The sequence below is a fragment of the Thamnophis sirtalis genome, unplaced genomic scaffold (genome assembly GCF_051295495.1).
Source record: "Thamnophis sirtalis isolate CommonGarterSnake01/CBP01778 unplaced genomic scaffold, rThaSir2_p1.2 scaffold_3, whole genome shotgun sequence".
NCBI classification, from domain to species: domain Eukaryota; kingdom Metazoa; phylum Chordata; class Lepidosauria; order Squamata; family Natricidae; genus Thamnophis; species Thamnophis sirtalis.
In genome coordinates, this window is record NW_028261383.1 from 34,854,209 (window position 1) to 34,871,140 (window position 16,932).

At 43.3% G+C, this 16,932-nt stretch overlaps 1 protein-coding gene across 1 annotated transcript in view; it reads right to left on the reverse strand.

Annotated features, from left to right (window-relative positions):
• GABBR1 (gamma-aminobutyric acid type B receptor subunit 1) overlaps positions 1-16,932 on the reverse strand; it is a 189,700-nt gene that overhangs the window by 53,177 nt on the left and 119,591 nt on the right. The window contains exons 4-6 of the mRNA XM_014054638.2: positions 7,707-7,910; positions 5,957-6,145; positions 1,624-1,656 (exon numbers count right to left, since the gene is read on the reverse strand). Of these exons, the coding sequence (XP_013910113.2) occupies positions 1,624-1,656; positions 5,957-6,145; positions 7,707-7,910 (426 nt within the window). The remainder of the gene's footprint in view (positions 1-1,623; positions 1,657-5,956; positions 6,146-7,706; positions 7,911-16,932) is intronic.

Below are 16,932 nucleotides of genomic sequence, written 5' to 3' on the forward strand. Positions count from 1 at the left end.
CCTGAAGGACAGCGTAGATCAAATGGAGAATCCTGGTCTCTTTGAATTGTCGGAGTTGGAGTCTGGGAGGTGCAACTTTACAGGGAATCTGGTTCTCTTTGATTAGTTAAGCCCAGCGGTGGAGCTCACTTATTTTTTCCACCAGTTCCCCACGCGCATGTTTGCTTCATGTGTGTGTGCACCTTCTGCGCATGTGCCTGGCCTTCCATGCATGCGCTTTGCTCATGCATGTGCCTTCTGCGCATGTGCCTGCCTCAAAAACGTGGCTAAATAGGATGGCATAGAGCCGGGGTGAGTGGGCAGGGGTGGGCGATCTCTGCTACTGGTTTGCCCGAACTGGTCCGAATCAGTCTGAACCGACTGAATACCACCTCTGGTTAGGCCTATGGGATTCTTGTTGTGCCACGTAAGTTTTGAAAGGTTTTATTTTATTCCGCATAATAACATGGAATTAACAAGAAAATGCACATCAACAACAACAAAAAAACTACTAGGGGAAATGATCCAAAGGTATGGGGTTATACCTTTGGCTCTTCACCCAGGCCTTTGATGAGGTGGGTTGAGACCTCTAGCCTCATTGCACGTACCATCTTTTATCTTTATATTTGATTGACTTCTTTGTTCGATTGCTGTAAGCTGCCCAGAATTGTTCAGAATCAGGCATACAAGTTTAATGATTATTATTGTTGTTGATCGCAGAGTCAGCCTGACCTTTAGACTAGAGCCAGCATTTTTATCCATCTATCAAGTCCTGCCCAAGGACCCGCAATAGACAGATGTTGTTGTTTGAGGGTGTTAATGATATTGTCAATTCAACCTGTTTTCTACCCACTAATTCAAAGGAGGCTGTTGAGTTTTGGTTTTGGCATGAATGAGGGTGAACAAATTGAAGTACAAGATAGAAGTACATTGTGTGAAGAAATGTGCTAATTTGATAGAGAAAGGTTCTTTAAAAAAAAAAATTGGATAGTGTGGCAAGAACATCAATTGCTCCTATTGCCAATTTCTTCCAAAATCCATGTTGACCTGCCTACTTATCATCCATATTTGCCATGTATCTCTTGACACTCTACTAACCTGCTTGCTGTGCCAGCAGTGCTGGCAGCAGATTCAGACAGTGAGGAGGTTGGGGAGGAACTTGGGCCAGTTCTGGAGTCTGGGGAAGGCTCTGATGAGGGTTCTGTGTCAGAGGCAGAGATAGAGCCAGTTCGACATTTCCCAGCCTTTGGAGGCTGATATGATTGAGGAGGAAGAACAGCTGGGGCCTGTTCCAGATGCACGTACGTGCAGAGCAGTTAGGAGAGGTGAACAACAGAGGACAAAAAATCGACTCGGGAGGCAAAGCAGGGGTGAGTTGCTGCCAGCATTACTGCCAGAAATCAAGACACCCTTCTTCCATGTTAACAGTGTAGCTGTCAAAGAATAAGCTTAACAATTGTGATCAGGATCTCAGAGAGAACAAAGCCTTGCCACCTATTAACATCAGCTGGAACAGGCTACCAGGGTTGCAAACCTTCAAGAAATATGCAAGACAAGCCCAATATTCATGAATACAAAGGAATGAAGGTGAGCTGTGTAGACATGTGAGAACAAGGATGGTAGGCAAAATAGAAATTGACTTACCTGATCCCGACCGGGAAACAGGAGGACGCCACACTGTACAGAAACAGGAAGAGAAAGGGATTACACCAAAGAAGGATCTGGGGAAGTATTTTCACCTCTTCCCAAAGAGTATGCCAGTACAATGTATCACAAGAATCTTACATGCCAAATTAAATGATTTGTAAGTGACTGCTGGTGGTAGATTATTTTATTTAACCAATTCCACCAATAAAGCTGCTTAATAACATTAGGGATCCCTAAAACTTATTCTAAGTATTTCAACAGCCAAGTAAGTATCAATTCCAACTGATAAATGGGATTTGGTTTGCAAATATGTATATACAGGTAGTCCTGGATCTATGGCCAGAACCTCCGTCAGTAAGTGATGTGATTGTTAAGTGAGTCTTATCCAATTTTACAACCTTTTTTGCCATGGTAGTTCCTCCATTGAATTTGCTTTTTGGAAGCCAGCAAAGAAGATCACAAATGGCAGTCATGTGACCCCAGGATGCAATACAATACAATACAATAGCAAAGTTGGAAGGGACCTTGGAGGTTTTCTAGTCCAACCCCCTGCCTAGGCAGGAAACCCTATACCGTTCCAGACAAATGGCTGTCCAACGTCTTCTTAAAGACTTCCAGTGTTGGGGCATTCACAACTTCTGGAGGCAAGCTGTTCCACTGATTAATTGTTCTGTCAGGAAATTTCTCCTCAGTTCTAAGTTGCTTCTCTCCTTGGTTAGTTTCCACCCATTGCTTCTTGTTCTACCCTCAGGTGCCTTTGAGAATAGTTTGACTCCCTCTTCTTTGTGGCAGCCCCTGAGATATTGGAAGACTGCTATCATGTCTCCCCTAGTCCTTCTTTTCATTAAACTAGACATAGCCAGTTCCTGCAACCGTTCTTCGTATGTTTTAGTCTCCAGTCCCCTAATCATTGTTGCTCTTCTCTGCACTCTTTCTAGAGTCTCTACATCTTTTCTACATTGTGGTGATCAAAACTGAACACAGCATTCCAAGTGTGGCCTTACCAAGGCAATATAAAGTGGTATTAACACTTCACGTGATCTTGATTCTATCCCTCTGTTTATGTAGCCTAGAACTGTGTTGTTTTTTGGCAGCTGCTGCACACTGCTGGCTCCTATTTAAATGGTTGTCCACTAGGACTCCAAGATCCCTTTCACAGTTACTCCTATTGAGCAAGGTACCACCTATACTGTACCTGTGCATTTCGTTTTTGTTGCCTAAATGTAGAACCTTACTCTTTTTCACCATTGAATTTCATTTTATTAGATAGTGCCCAATGTTCAAGTTTATCAACATCCTTCTGTATCTTAAGCCTATCTTCTGGAGTGTTGGCTATTCCTGCCATCTTGGTGTCATCTGCAAATTTGATGAGTTCCCCATTTATTCCCTCATCCAAATCATTGATGAAGATGTTAAAGACTACTGGGCCTAAAACAGAGCCTTGGGGTACTCCACTGCATACTTCCCTCCATGTAGATGCAATTCCATTGAGGACTACACGTTGAGTGCGGTTGGTCAGCCAATTATGAATCCATCTGGTGGTGATGCTGTCCAACCCACATTCTTCTAATTTTATCTAGTAGTAGGTTATGGTCTACCTTATCAAATGCCTTACGGAAGTCCAAGTAAACTATATCGATGCATTCCTCTGGTCCACTATGCTGCAACCATCATAAGTACATGCTGGTTACCGAGCGCCCAAATTTTAATCATGTGATCCCAGAGACATTCCAATGGTTATAAATGTGAGGCCTGCTTGTAAATCACTTTTTTCAATATCAGTGTAACTTTGAACAATAATTTAAAAAAGGGACATAAATCAAGAAGTTTCTGTATAGCCAATGGCAGTAAAAAGACACACAGTGTCTTTATCAGGTTGCTGTCATCTAATGGTCACCTGGATTTTTGCAACCCAGATCTGATAATCCTATTGGTTTTTCTGGATAGGTCTGTTTCAATCTGGATTTGAACCTGGATGGATTGGGATGACTGAATTTGGCCTTCCCTGTTTTGGAAGTTAAAACCCACCCCTCTCCTAGAGAAGTGAAATATTTTGGGAAATATTAAAAGGCAGAATATTGTCCCCTAAAAGGGAGGAAGAAACTCAGCTCCCCCCCCCCACATCTTTGTCAATGAGCCATTAAGGTCTGAGCCAGTCTACTCTACATAACAAAGGTAGGATTAACCCGCCACCTATCTCACCACAGGGCACCTGGGAAGAAGCAATGCTCAACCAAACCTGGACTCAAAACACAGCCTAGAGAGCTGCCCCTGCATGTCCTCATGGGAGTCTGACAACCAATCAGAAACAAGATCAAGATCAAAGGCCAGAGAGGGCATAAAACCAGGGACTTTCAGCATCTCTGCCCCTTTTTTCTTCTTCACCCAACATCTTAAAATATGTGATCCCCCTTTTTCTGCTCAGGAACTCAAGCCATGTAATCCTGTTTATCATTACACCATCTTTCCAAGTGGCCTCCATGTTTCCAGTGTCTTTTTCCTTTCCCCTTTCCCCTTAACACCTGAGTAGTAACTCTGTATAGTTATTCTGTTATAACTGAGGCAAATTTTTAAATGTATTTTTGTCTCTCTTGCATATTAATATATATGTTTTTTGATTAACTGTTATAAATGTCTCATTACTCTTTTTAAACCTGATTGTAAAGCACTTTGATATATTTTACGGAGAGAGGCAGATAAATGCATTTCATCATTTATCATCCTCAGTATGGTTAGCCTTGAAAAAAGCCTTCCATTGAAGCCCAGAGCGGGGGCGTGTTTGAGTTTACCTCTGAACGAGTGCTTAAAGCAGAGGTATCAGACTGATGGCCTGCAGGCCAGGTGCGTCACCCGCAGGCCACCTCAGCTCCACAAAGGCAAAAAAGTCAGGATACATCACGTGACGCAATTGAGTTTGACACCTGTGGCTTAAAGGAAAATATAAACGAATGCATGTACATAGATGTATGTGTGCTATACAGGAATGTAAGTAATCAGTGAGTTTGAAGGTATGCAGAGATGAGAGGTTAGGGGCAGTTCTGCTCCCTGATTCCAACTGCTTGTTAAGGGTATGCAATGTATCCTGTCAAGTTAGCAGTATGAAGCCCACAAGCTTAAAATAAGGTTCCCCACTCTATCTTCCTTCTTTTAGACCAGAGGTGTCCAATCTTGGCAACTTTAAGACTTGTGGACTTCAACTCCCTTCAACTTCTGGGAGTTGAAGTCCACAGGTCTTAAAATTGCTAAGTTTGGACACTCCTGTTTTAGACCTTTGGGAGAGGTCCAATGGATACAGAAGGCTTTTAATTGATTGCTTTCTTGGCTGTGTTTATTTTAGAGATTATGTTTCCTCCCCAGCCAATGCTTTCTTGGATGCTAATAGATCCAACTGTAATTTTGAATTGCATATATTTCATTTGTTGCATGGTGCATTCCAAGTCACTCTGAATTCATGCTCCAAGAAAGGCAGTATGGAAACTTTAAATAAACGAGAAGGCAATTCTAGGGTCTGTCGCAAACTTATTTTATTCTGACTGATTTTTGCCATCCAGTGCTATCACTAGTTGGGGTGCTGGAGTGCTCTCATTCAGTTTGCCAGGAAATTACCCCGTTTCCCCTAAAATAAGACCTCCCTGGATAATAAGCCCAATCGGGCTTTTGAGCACTTGTGCTAAAATAAGCCCTCCCTGAAAATATTGCAACACAGCACCAGCCATGAGGTGACCACACTCGCCGCCTCCTACACCTCAAAAATAATAAGACCTCCCCGAAAATAAGCCCAACTGCTTATTTCGGGGGTCCAAGGAAAATAAGACGCTTATTTTCAGGGAAACATGGCAGTAACCATCATGAACTGACGTGAAGTTCTAAGGATAATATTCCAATGGAAAGAAAACTAGGGTATAGAACTCACCAACACCAACACCAAATATGACTACCGCAAACTCTAAATCAGTGTTTTTCAAACTTGGCAGCCTTGAAATGTGTTAAGACAGGGGTGTCAAACTCACGCTGTCACGGCTGCATCATGTGACGTATCAGGACTTTTTTCCCGTTTGCTAAACTGGGCATGGCCAGCGTGTGACGCATCCGGCCTGCAGTCTGGGAGTTTGACAGCCCTGTGTTAAGATTTCTAAACATGACAAGTTTGGGGGGGAAAACACTGATCTAAGTCCATCTATCACAAATATGCATTTTTTCTCCCAGAATTTCTGAAGTTAACAATCTTGAATAGTATTCCACACCCCCAGCCCAAACCTTCTGTTCCAAATCAACCTTCCCTGTGTCTACGGTTGGTTCCCCAGCTCTGCTCTCCTGCCTTATGACTTACACTCGCAAATAGGTTTGGCGGAGCTCCAGCGGCCCACCTTGGTGCAATTGCTGCGGGGACTGCCCAGTAGGTAAAAGCCAGGATTGCAGCGATATTCCACCCACGTGCCTTCAACAGGCACCCGTTCAATTGCTCGGACACTGACTTGCCCGTTCTCCAGGTTCAAGTGCATCTTGGGACAAGTGCGTACTGTAGAAAAAGAAGGCTTCATTTCAGAAACAACATCCCCCAATAATTATTGTACATAGCTTGGCATTGCTACATGAACCAACTAGGTCTTCATGCTGTATAAGTCTGTGGCTACCTGGACATAGAGTTAATGTATCTTTGGGACAGGAATTTGACTGTTCGGTAGCGTTTGTTCCATTGTCATGGTTTTCCAAATGTGGCAACTTGCCACAGCCAACTCGCTGTGGGCAACTCGCTATGCCCAACTCACTGCAGGTCAACTCACCATGGCCAACTCATAGTGGGACACCTTGCTGTGAGACAATTTAACAATTCTATTTAGTTATTTAAAGTTAATAAAAATATTTTAACTTTTGCCATTCACAGTTCATTCTTTTGTACCCTTTCTTTAATTATTCTATTCCACTATTTCTTTGTTACTAGTGTAATTCTTGTCCTGCAATGAGTTGACCATGGCAAGTTAGCCATTGTGAGTTGGCCGTGGCAAGTTGACTGTGGCGAATTGTCACAGACCCACCTTAAGACGTGGCTTTGGGGAGTGGAGAATTCTGGAAGTTGAAGTCCACACACCTTGAAGTTGCCAAGGTTGGGAAACCCTGAATTAAGTCTTATGCTAGACTACTCATACTTTCAAAGCTGCTTTCAAGCATCTTCTGCAAAATTCCTTTGTGCACTGTCACCTTTCTTGATGAGTCCAAACTTAATGGGCACAAGCTACAAGCAAACTTAAATTAGCACTGTAAACTCCCCACACTTATATGGGTTTTCTGGAACTTCCTAAGAAATTTAAAGTGACCATTTTATAGCTGCCTGCCACCTGATGCCAGAACTTCTTCATGGATTAGGCTCTAACTGCACGAATGCTTTCACGATGAAATAAGGTGAAACTGAAAAATAAGAATACAGCTGCAAGGTTGGTTTTTTTTCTTTAAAAAAACCCACCACCTTGACTAGCAGGATGAAGTTAGTTGCACAAAATATTTGGAGACCAGGAAATTAGCTAAATGAAATAAATAGAAATATGTCCAATGTGGCAGATGTAGCTAATCTAGAACAGGGGCGTCAAACTCGATTTCATTGAGGGCCCCATCAAGGTTGTGTTTGACCTTGGGGGGCCAGAGTGGGTGTGGCTAGCTCAATGTCAGGGGGTGCCTATGGTGGCCTGAGCACTCTGCCAGCAAAAACGGGCTCCCGAGTTGTGTTTTCATCTGTGACAGCCTCCTGCAATCCTTTGCCAGTGAAAACGGAAGAGCTCCGTTTTCACTAGCAGAGGCACCATGGGCTGGTCTATTGCTGTTTCCAGGGCGGCCCCGCGGGTCAGATCTAAGCACCCCACAAGCCAGATCTGGGCCCCAAGCCTTGAGTTTGACACCCTTAATCTAGAAACTTTGAACTGCACTGAAAATTAGCTGTTTTTACCTTCCATCGTTCCCCAAGGCCTGCTGCTTTCAGCCCAAGCAAAGACAGTTTCCATCACCACCAGAAAGTTTCACACCCACCCACCGCCCACTTTGAGCACCACAACAGTAAGCGTTTCTCTCGGACACCAGGTAGAACTCACAGCAGCGGCTTTCGACATCGCTGTCCGTCCAGGTTCCATTAGGGAGGCATTTTCGTACTTTGGGCCCCACAATTTCCCTCTCCGGACGGCAGACGTATTCAATCTCATAGTCGAAAGGAAGGAAGTGGGCCGTCTTCACCTGTTCACGGGTCAGGCCTCTGTAGCGTATCCCACCGTCCCAAGGAGGGAAGATGAGTTTGCAACCTGGATGAGAAGGTAAAGCCAAAAGATCCGTTCAAAGAAAAGAAGCAATATTGCGTGCCTGAAAAAAACATTTTTTTGACCTGAGCACCAGAGCTGTGTAGGAGTTTGGATCTGGGACATCGACTGAGAGATCTCAATCAGCTACAAAGCTTATGACTGGGAGGCCTGGAGGTAATTACTGTGCTGGCTTTCGCTTTCAACCTACACTTCACAAGAGAACTATGATGGTAAAAAGGTGTGCCCGTTTACACCTGTGGATTATTTCCTTTTTGGAGGAAGCCCAAGAAATGAGTTCATCCTTGAATATTAATTTAAGAAGTCACTGAGGCACTTCAGGTCGACTAATCCTCCCTTGGCTCCGAACAGCCATCTTAAAAGCTGGATTTTGTCTTTCTTCATTCCAACTATCACAGAGGTTTTCCTAGTGCCGAGATGGCGAGTGCCAGAGGTAGCATGCAGAGCCCTCGCTATGGGCATGCACACTGTCACAAGGAACTCTTCTGGTTTCCAGTACACACATGCATGCCAACCAGCTGGTCTTCGCAGATGCCAGAACGCCTGAAAATGCCAAAAAACCAGGCCATTTTCCAGGGTGCTTTGGGGGGTATTTTGGGGGCTGTATTCAGGCCATTTTGGAGGCATTTTTCAGGCTGTTTTCAGGCCATTTTCCGGGCCGTTTCTGGCCCCCAAAATGACCTGAAAATGGCCAAAAAAAAATGCCCAAAAAACAGGCATGCACATGCCAGCCAGCTGGTCTTTGGGTTTCCGGACCTCCGGCGCTCTGGCTCATGCACACACATCCACATGCATTCTGGTTTGGGCACTCGGTGCCGAAAAGTTTTGCCATCACTGTTCTAGTGCAATAGTAACAATTTAAAAAAAAAAAAAAAAAAGGTTCTTCCGAGTCAAATTCAGCTTTGGGTGACTACAGGAAAACACATCAGTGCAGCCTTCTCGATAGCATACAGAAACAATATGCCATTGTTTTGTCCAACTTGACAATCTAGGGCAGTGATGGCTAACCTTTTTGTCGTCACATGCCCACACCCACAATGCAATGCGGGCTTGGTTCCCTTGTGCATGCGCACACATACACCCCACGCTCCCCCGCGCGTGACCCTCCTGCGCTTTCACACACACGCGTGCACCCCGTTTTGGGCCTAGCAGGCCTCCCTGGGACCAAAAACGTGCACTGCACCCCCCTGTGCTCCCTTGCCCCCTGTGCACGTGTTCATGACCCCCTGCCTCCCCCCCACATATGCATGTGAAACAGAGACCCCAAAATCAGCTGGCTGGTGGGAGCCATGTGCGTGTGCGCATGCATGATAGAGCTGAGCTGGGCGACATCATGGATCTAGGGGGATTCCTGACTGTCTTCCATTCAAGTCCTAACCATGTAGTCCAAGGAGAATTAATTGCCACACACACATAAGAGCACAGTGGTTAGAAGGCAGTATTGCAGACTAATTCTGCCGACTGCCTGCAGTTCAATCCTGACCGTCTCAAGATTGGCTCAGCCTTTCATCCATCCGAGGTGGGTAAAATGAGGACCCAGATTATTGGGAGCAATAGGATGACTCTGTAAACCGCTTAGAGAGTGTTGTAAACCACTGTAAAGTAGAATATCAGTCTAAGTGCTATTGCTATTTATTTATTCACTTGCTTATTAATCTTAATTTTCATGCAGGAGCTCAACATATAATGCACTCTCCTTCCTCCGCAACCACCCAGTGAAGCAGATGGGCTCAAGCAAGCATGACTGGACCAGTGAGCATTTATGCCGACCAGTCCACCCACCTTATGAGTCCACCACCACAACCCCCTTACAGAGCCCAAGTTAAATGCAGTCCAGAGATACGATGTGCTAATGTAGTTTTATGCTATATTTTTTATGTGTTTCCTGCTTCAAGGTGGAGGGAAACTGAAATTTTTCCATCTCATTGAAAAAGACTGTCAGATCTTTGAAAAGGGATTTGGGAGGGACTGTCGCCAAATGATGCACGACGAGATATGCTGAATCATATAGTTGGAAAAAGCAACAGAAGCAGGCAGATCAAACAAGAATGAAAGTGCAGCGGTGATCACTATCTTATTAACCAGTGGCAATTCTGCCATAAAACAGCTGCTGCCTGATAATAACTGTTATCAGGTATTTCCTTCTTAATTCACTGTTTACAATTCTTTCTTCAACCCCCCCACCCCCTCTCAGTAATCTGTGACTCAAGATAAACCTTCAGGCACAAAACCCATGATGTTTACCTTGTAATATATGTGTTTGTTTGAAAATGCCACAAAATACATATGCCACAAGTATCTCTCCTTCCTTAATCCCATCTAAATAAAGACTCGGTGATTTCCAGTTCATGAAAAGCTTCCACCCTGCCCTGTCACCTTTTTCAATTAACATACAGCCCCACAAACTTTCTCAAACTTTGGGGTATTGTGACCCCCAAAAACAATTCATCAATTTGTGGGACACCTCCCCCTCCAAAAAAATTAATTATTTCATTGGAGTTAAAGGTAAAGGTTCCCCTCACACATGCGTGCTTGTCGTTCCCAACTCTAGGGGGCGGTGCTCATCTCTGTTACAAAGCCAAAGAGCCAGTGCTGTCCGAAGATGTCTCCGTGGTCATGTGGCCGGCATGACTAAATACCAAAGGCACACGGAACACGGTTACCTTCCCATCAAAAGTGGTTCCTATTTTTCCACTTGCATTTTTACATGCTTTCGAACTGCTAGGTTGGCAGAAGCTGGGACAAGAAACGGGAGCTCACTCCGTTATGCGGCGCTAGGGATTTGACCTGCTGACCTGCTGACCTGCCGACCTATCTGATCGACAAGTTCAGTGTCTTAGCCCCCTGAGCCACTACGTCCCTTCATTGGAGTTAGGGTTGGACAAAAAAATACAACTGCACTCACCCTAATAATTAGGTTTATTTATTCAATTTACATAGCTGCATATCTCACGTACATGACTCTGGGGTGCGCAGAATCAACCTATAAACTAATACAAATAAACATCCAAAACAAATAAAACCATTAAAAACAATGAATCTAATCTGCAGGAAAATGCAATCCATACATTGGAAACAGCGACAACCATTTTGTAGGCTTCCTACCTCTGCTGGATCTTCAGGCCTGCTGACAAAACCGAGCTTTCTGGAAGATTACTAAAGCCAGGGCTAATTTAAACTCAGGAGGAATGATATTCCAAAGACAGATCCGATGCCATTGAGGGCTTTATGGGTCACTAGCTGATAACCTGGCGCTGCCCGGGTATTTATTTATCCCAACCCTCCTTCCATGAATGTCACCGCAATTTATAATGTTGGATTTTCCCCCTTACCAGATAGAGACCCCTTGTGGAGTACTGTGAAGCCGTTACCATGGCAACTCCACAGTGCTGTACAGTAGAAGCCAATTACCTCCACTAGACCGATTAGATCCCACAGATTAGGCCTCCTCCGAATTCCATCCGCCGGCCAGTGTCGACTGGCGACTACCCGGAGGACAGCCTTCTCTGTGGCTGCTCCGACCCTCTGGAATGAACTCCCCGTGGAGATTCGAACCCTCACCACCCTCCAGGCCTTCCGCAAAGCCCTTAAAACCTGGCTGTTCCGACAGGCCTGGGGCTAAAGAACGGTTGCCCCCGTCTCGAATTGGTATGACTGTTGTGTTTTTAATCATGCATTGTTTTTATGTTGTTTTAAATTCTTGTTTGTACCCCCCTTTCCTGGTTGAGTTGTAAGCCGCCCTGAGTCCCCTTCGGGGGGAAAGGGCGGCCTATAAATAAAATAAAACTCAAACTCAAACTTTAAGGCACAACAGGCTCTTAACCAAACACACACACCCCGAGGGGTGTTAGGCGTATCTTACCCCCACATTATTTGTTTCTAGAGAGTAAGTCATCTGTGTACCAAGTTTGGGTGAAATTGCTCGAGGCGTTCCAGAGTTATGCTGGAACACACCCACACCCACACAGCTATTTATACATATATAGGTTAGCAATACCCTGAATTGAACCCAGAACCAAACTGACAACCAATGCAGTTCTGGGAGCAGAGGTATCCCGTGGGCTGATCTTGGAGTGCACATAAAACTTCTGGAAGCTACTGCAGGTCTGGAAAAAATATCAATACAAACTAAATGATAAGATACCCATGTGGACAATTCCTAGACATGCAATAGAAAACATAAATATAGTACAAAAACAGGATGTAATTACATACAGATAGCTTCTCATCTTAGAAAGAGGTGTATTACAATTAATAATGTACTAAATGTACTTGAATGTACTAAAATAATGTACTAAATGTACTTGAATGTACTAAAAGAGGAAAAGGCAATTTAAACATGGTTTCAGTATGGCCAGTTACAGGCCAGATGGAAAAAAGATCAAAAAATCGGTTTTATGCAAAATGAGGATAATTTACTAAAATAAATTAGGGATCAAAGTCCAATGCATATAAAGAGACTATATAATGCATTAATAGAAATGGATTCGGAAACAGAAATAGTTAAAGACTGTATGATAAAGTGGGCACAAAATTTTGAAGAACCAATAATGTTGGATACATGGGAAAAGATTTGGGTAAGAAATGTAAAATTTACACAAGCCCAAAATTTGAGAGAAAACTTTTATAAGATGTTTTATAGATGGCATTTAGATCCTAAAAAACTGGACTCTATGTATCCGAATTTACAACCTAAATGCTGGAGATGTGATTGTCTCGATGCTACATACTATCATATAAAAATATGGTGGATTATGCAAAATGTTCTAAAAAAAAGGATAAAGTTTACCCCTCAGTTATTCTTGTTAGGTATAATTACTGATTGTACAGTTATAGAGACTAACTTGATTTTGCATTTAATAACTGCAGCAACACTGTTGGTAGCGCAATACTGGAAGAAGGAAGATCTGCCTACTATTCAAGAATGGACATTAAAATTAACAAACCTAACAGAGATGGCTAAAATATCAGCATACCTCAAGGACCACTCAAATGAGAGATATAAACTGGAATGGAGAAGATGGATTGACTATACTCAAAATAAATATGGGACTAAGAAATTCCAGATAGTTTATGACTGAAGAAACAAGGAATGATATAATCTGTTTAGAGCTAGCCTAGCAAGAGGAGTTAAAGCTCAAATGAAAGATGATACTAACTTTTTTTAAAGTTTATCTTAGAATATCTTTGTTAAAGATTTATACCCTGTATTGGTTCTAGGAAGTGGGGTGGGGGGGAGGTTGGGGGGGGGTTGGGTGGGAGGGTGGGGTAGGGAGGTAAATATCTGGAATCTCCAGTTTGTTCAAAATGAAGCGGCCTGCATGATTTTGTGCTGACCTCGGGGTCTCTTGTGGGAGCTGCATTGGATGCCAATTTGCTTCCATGTGCAATTCAAGTGCTGGCTGTCACTTTTAAAGCCCTTCATGGTTTGGCGCCAGGTTACCTGAGGGACCATCTTTTGTCAGTCACATTCACCTGACCCACTAGAGGGGGAGGCAAGGAATGTTGCAGGTCCCGTCCTCTAAGTAGGTACATCTGGCAGGACCGAGAAGAAAGGCCTCCTCCATGGTGGCTCCCTCCCTTTGGAATATCATTCCTTCATTAGGGCGGGCCCCATTTCGACACTCTTTCGTAAGACCCTGAAGACTTGGTTTTGCCAGCGGGCCCAGGGAACCCAGAGTGGGATGGAGCTCATCAAATGGCTTGAAGGATCAATATGAATCTATATTGGCTTCTACTTATATTATTGAATACTGTCAGAAATTAGTCATTTTCTAGCCTAGCAAATTGGAACCTAAATACTGGATGGCATTACTGCAAATGTTATCTGAGTGCTGCGTCTCCCTTCTATTCTTGGCTTCAAAGCTAGGCACGTTCTTGAAAACATAGAAGAAATTGTTACACAGGCCGCATAGATAAAGGAACCAAACTAGTAGAAGAAATTGTTACATGGGAATAGCAGGCCTCATAGATAAAGGAACCACACTAGGGAGTTTTCCTGGCTCATAAATCCTTAAAGCATTCTGCTCAGAGGTGGGTTCCTACCAGTTCGCACCTGTTCGGTAGAACCGGTTCGTCAAATCTACCGAACCAGTTAGAAGAGGTTCCACCAGTGGACCCGGAAAGCAGGCCACACCTACAGAAGAGGTTCCAAAAATTTTTGAAACCCACCACTGATTCTGCTGAAAAAACAACTTGGCAAAGGAGGGGCTGCCACCCCCTACACAAGGCTATAGGAACACTCCATAGATAAGGTAGACAGAGACAGGAGCTTGAACAAAAGAACGCTTTAAAGATCACATTGGTAACAAATCTTTGTCTCTGATTGGTTAAACTGTATTTCTATCTGCCTAAAATGTATTTAATACTCTGAGCCACTCTTGCAGTGGGTGGCTATTCCTTACATGCTTTTGTTTGTATGATTTGGATATAATTTTGTCACCCAGCTTTTGCTATGGCCATAAATAAAAGCTGATTTTTTTACAAGCCTCATCTTGAGTCTCACTTTCTTTGGCATTTCAGTGGCTCCGGGAAACTGCTGGAACCTTACATGCTTATTTAACGGTGTCTTGTCTCCGGGTGGGTGGGGGATGGGTCATTGTTGTTTATTACTTTCTATTTTTATATTTTTTATACTGTGCTGTATTGCTTGTAAGCCCCCAAGAGTCACTGTGAGCGAGTAAGCGGCTATATACATTTTAATAAGTGCCTTTCCTCCTACATTCTGCACAAGATGCAGCTTCTGGATGCTCTTCCCGGGCAGCCCCATATAAAGCACATTAGATGGTGACCAGAGCCTGAGTGACTGAGTGGGTGAGTGACAGCAGAGCTACCTGCAATGGGGGTAAGTGGTAGAATCCCCAAATTTGTCCAAAGGCTCTCCTAGTCACAAATGACACCTGTTCATTGAGAAGGAGTTCTGAATTTTAAAATGTCTCCAAAGTCGTGCATAGAACCTGTTTTGGGGCAGTCCTACCCCCCACCAGCACCAAAGATAGTGTGGGTAGGAGCAGGTTGAGCCTGAGATTGGGATTAAAGGGGTCATCAGTTTGAAGTCCTTGCATACCCATAAGAGATCGAAGTCCAGCCCCCTGTGAATTCCATTGACCCTTACCTTCCATGTTTCCCTGAAAATAAGACCTCCTCGGATAATAAGCCCAATCGGCTTTTGAGCGCATGCGCTAAAACAAGTCATCCCCTGAAAATATTGCAACACAGCAGCAGCCATGAGGTGACCACGCTTGCCGCCTACTGCACCTCAAAAATAATAAGACCTCCCCGAAAATAAGACCAAGCGCTTATTTCAGGGGTCAAACATGGTAGTGCCAATTTGGCTTGACAGCTAGTAGATCAGATTCTTGTGTATAAGTAGCATGTGATAAATTTTTAATGCTTTGAACTCAACTTCTGTTCCTGGTTACTTGCATCTGACATTATGTTCCCAGAACCTAAAGCTCCCCATATACAAGTCTTGCTAGAATTGAGCTGAAACCTATTGTTCTCCATCCAAACCTCCAAAGTCTCCAGATATGCCCAAGATAGGATATCAACAGCATCACTATGTTTTCTAGATGATATCTCTATTGAGATACCATCAGTATACAGATGATACCAAGCTGTACATCGAGATATAAAGCTTGATATCATCAGTATACTGATGGTACCTCATTCTATGGTGATGAATGACCTCAACAGCATAGATGTTGCACAGCAGGAGAGAAAGTACTGATCCCTGGAAAAAATTGATCCAGGAAACTATAAAACTATCAGCCTGATATCAATATCTGGAAAAGATAATCAAGCAATGAATCTGTGAATACCTACAGGCAAACAAAGGCATAACCAGAAACCAACATGGGTTTCTCAAAACCGAGATCATTTTAACAAATCTTATTGCATTCTTTGACAAGGTGATAAAATTAATAGACCAACAAAATGTTGGGGATATAATTTACTCCAATAAAGTATCTGATAAAGTAGACCACAACCTATTATTTGATAAGATAGAAAAATGTGGGTTAGACAGCATCACCACTAAAAGGTTCCGTACCAACCACACTCAACAAGTAGTTCTCAATGGAACTGCATCCACATGGAGGGAAGTATGCAGTGGCTACCCCAAGGATCTGTCTTAGACCCAGTACTCTTCAATATCTTCATCAATGATTTAGACAAGGGGATAGAAGGAGAACTCATCAAATTTGCAGATGACACCAAGCTGGCAGGAATAGCCAACACTCTGGAAAATAGGCTTAAGATACAGAAGGATCTTGACAAACTTCAACATCAGGCGCTATCTAACAAAAGGAAATTCAGTGGTGATAAAAGTAAAGTTCTACATTTGGGCAAGGAAAAAAAACAAATGCACAGGTATAGAATAGGTAGCTCAAAAGTAGTAACTGCGAGAGGGATCTTGGAATCCTAGTGGACAACACTTAAATATGAGCCAATAGTGTGTGCTGCAGCTATCAAAACACAGCCCCTAGGCTGCATAAACAGAGGGATAGAATCAAGATCACATGAAATGTTAATACCACTTAATAAGACCACAAAAATGGCTCACTTGCATCCAGTTTTAGTTGCCGCAATATAAAAAAGTTGTTGAGACTTGGGAAAGAGTACAGAGAAGAGCAACTAGAATGATTAGGGGGCTGGAGGCTAAAATATATGAAGAACGGTTGCAGGAATTGAGTATGTCTAGTTTAATTAAAAGAAGGATTAGGGGTTACATGATAGCAGTGTTCCAATAACTCAGGGGCTGCCACAAAAAAAAGGAAGTCAGCCTATTTTCCAAAGCTCTAGAAGGCAGGACAGGAAGCAATGGGTGGAAACTAATCAAGGAGAGACGCAACCTAAAACTAAGGAGACATTTCCTGACAGTTAGAACAATTAACCAGTGGAACGACTTGCCTCCAGAAGTTGTGAAAGTTTCCAACACTAGAGGTTTTAAGAAGAGACATTTGTCTGAAATAATATAGAGTTTCCTGCTTGAGCAGAAGGTTGGACT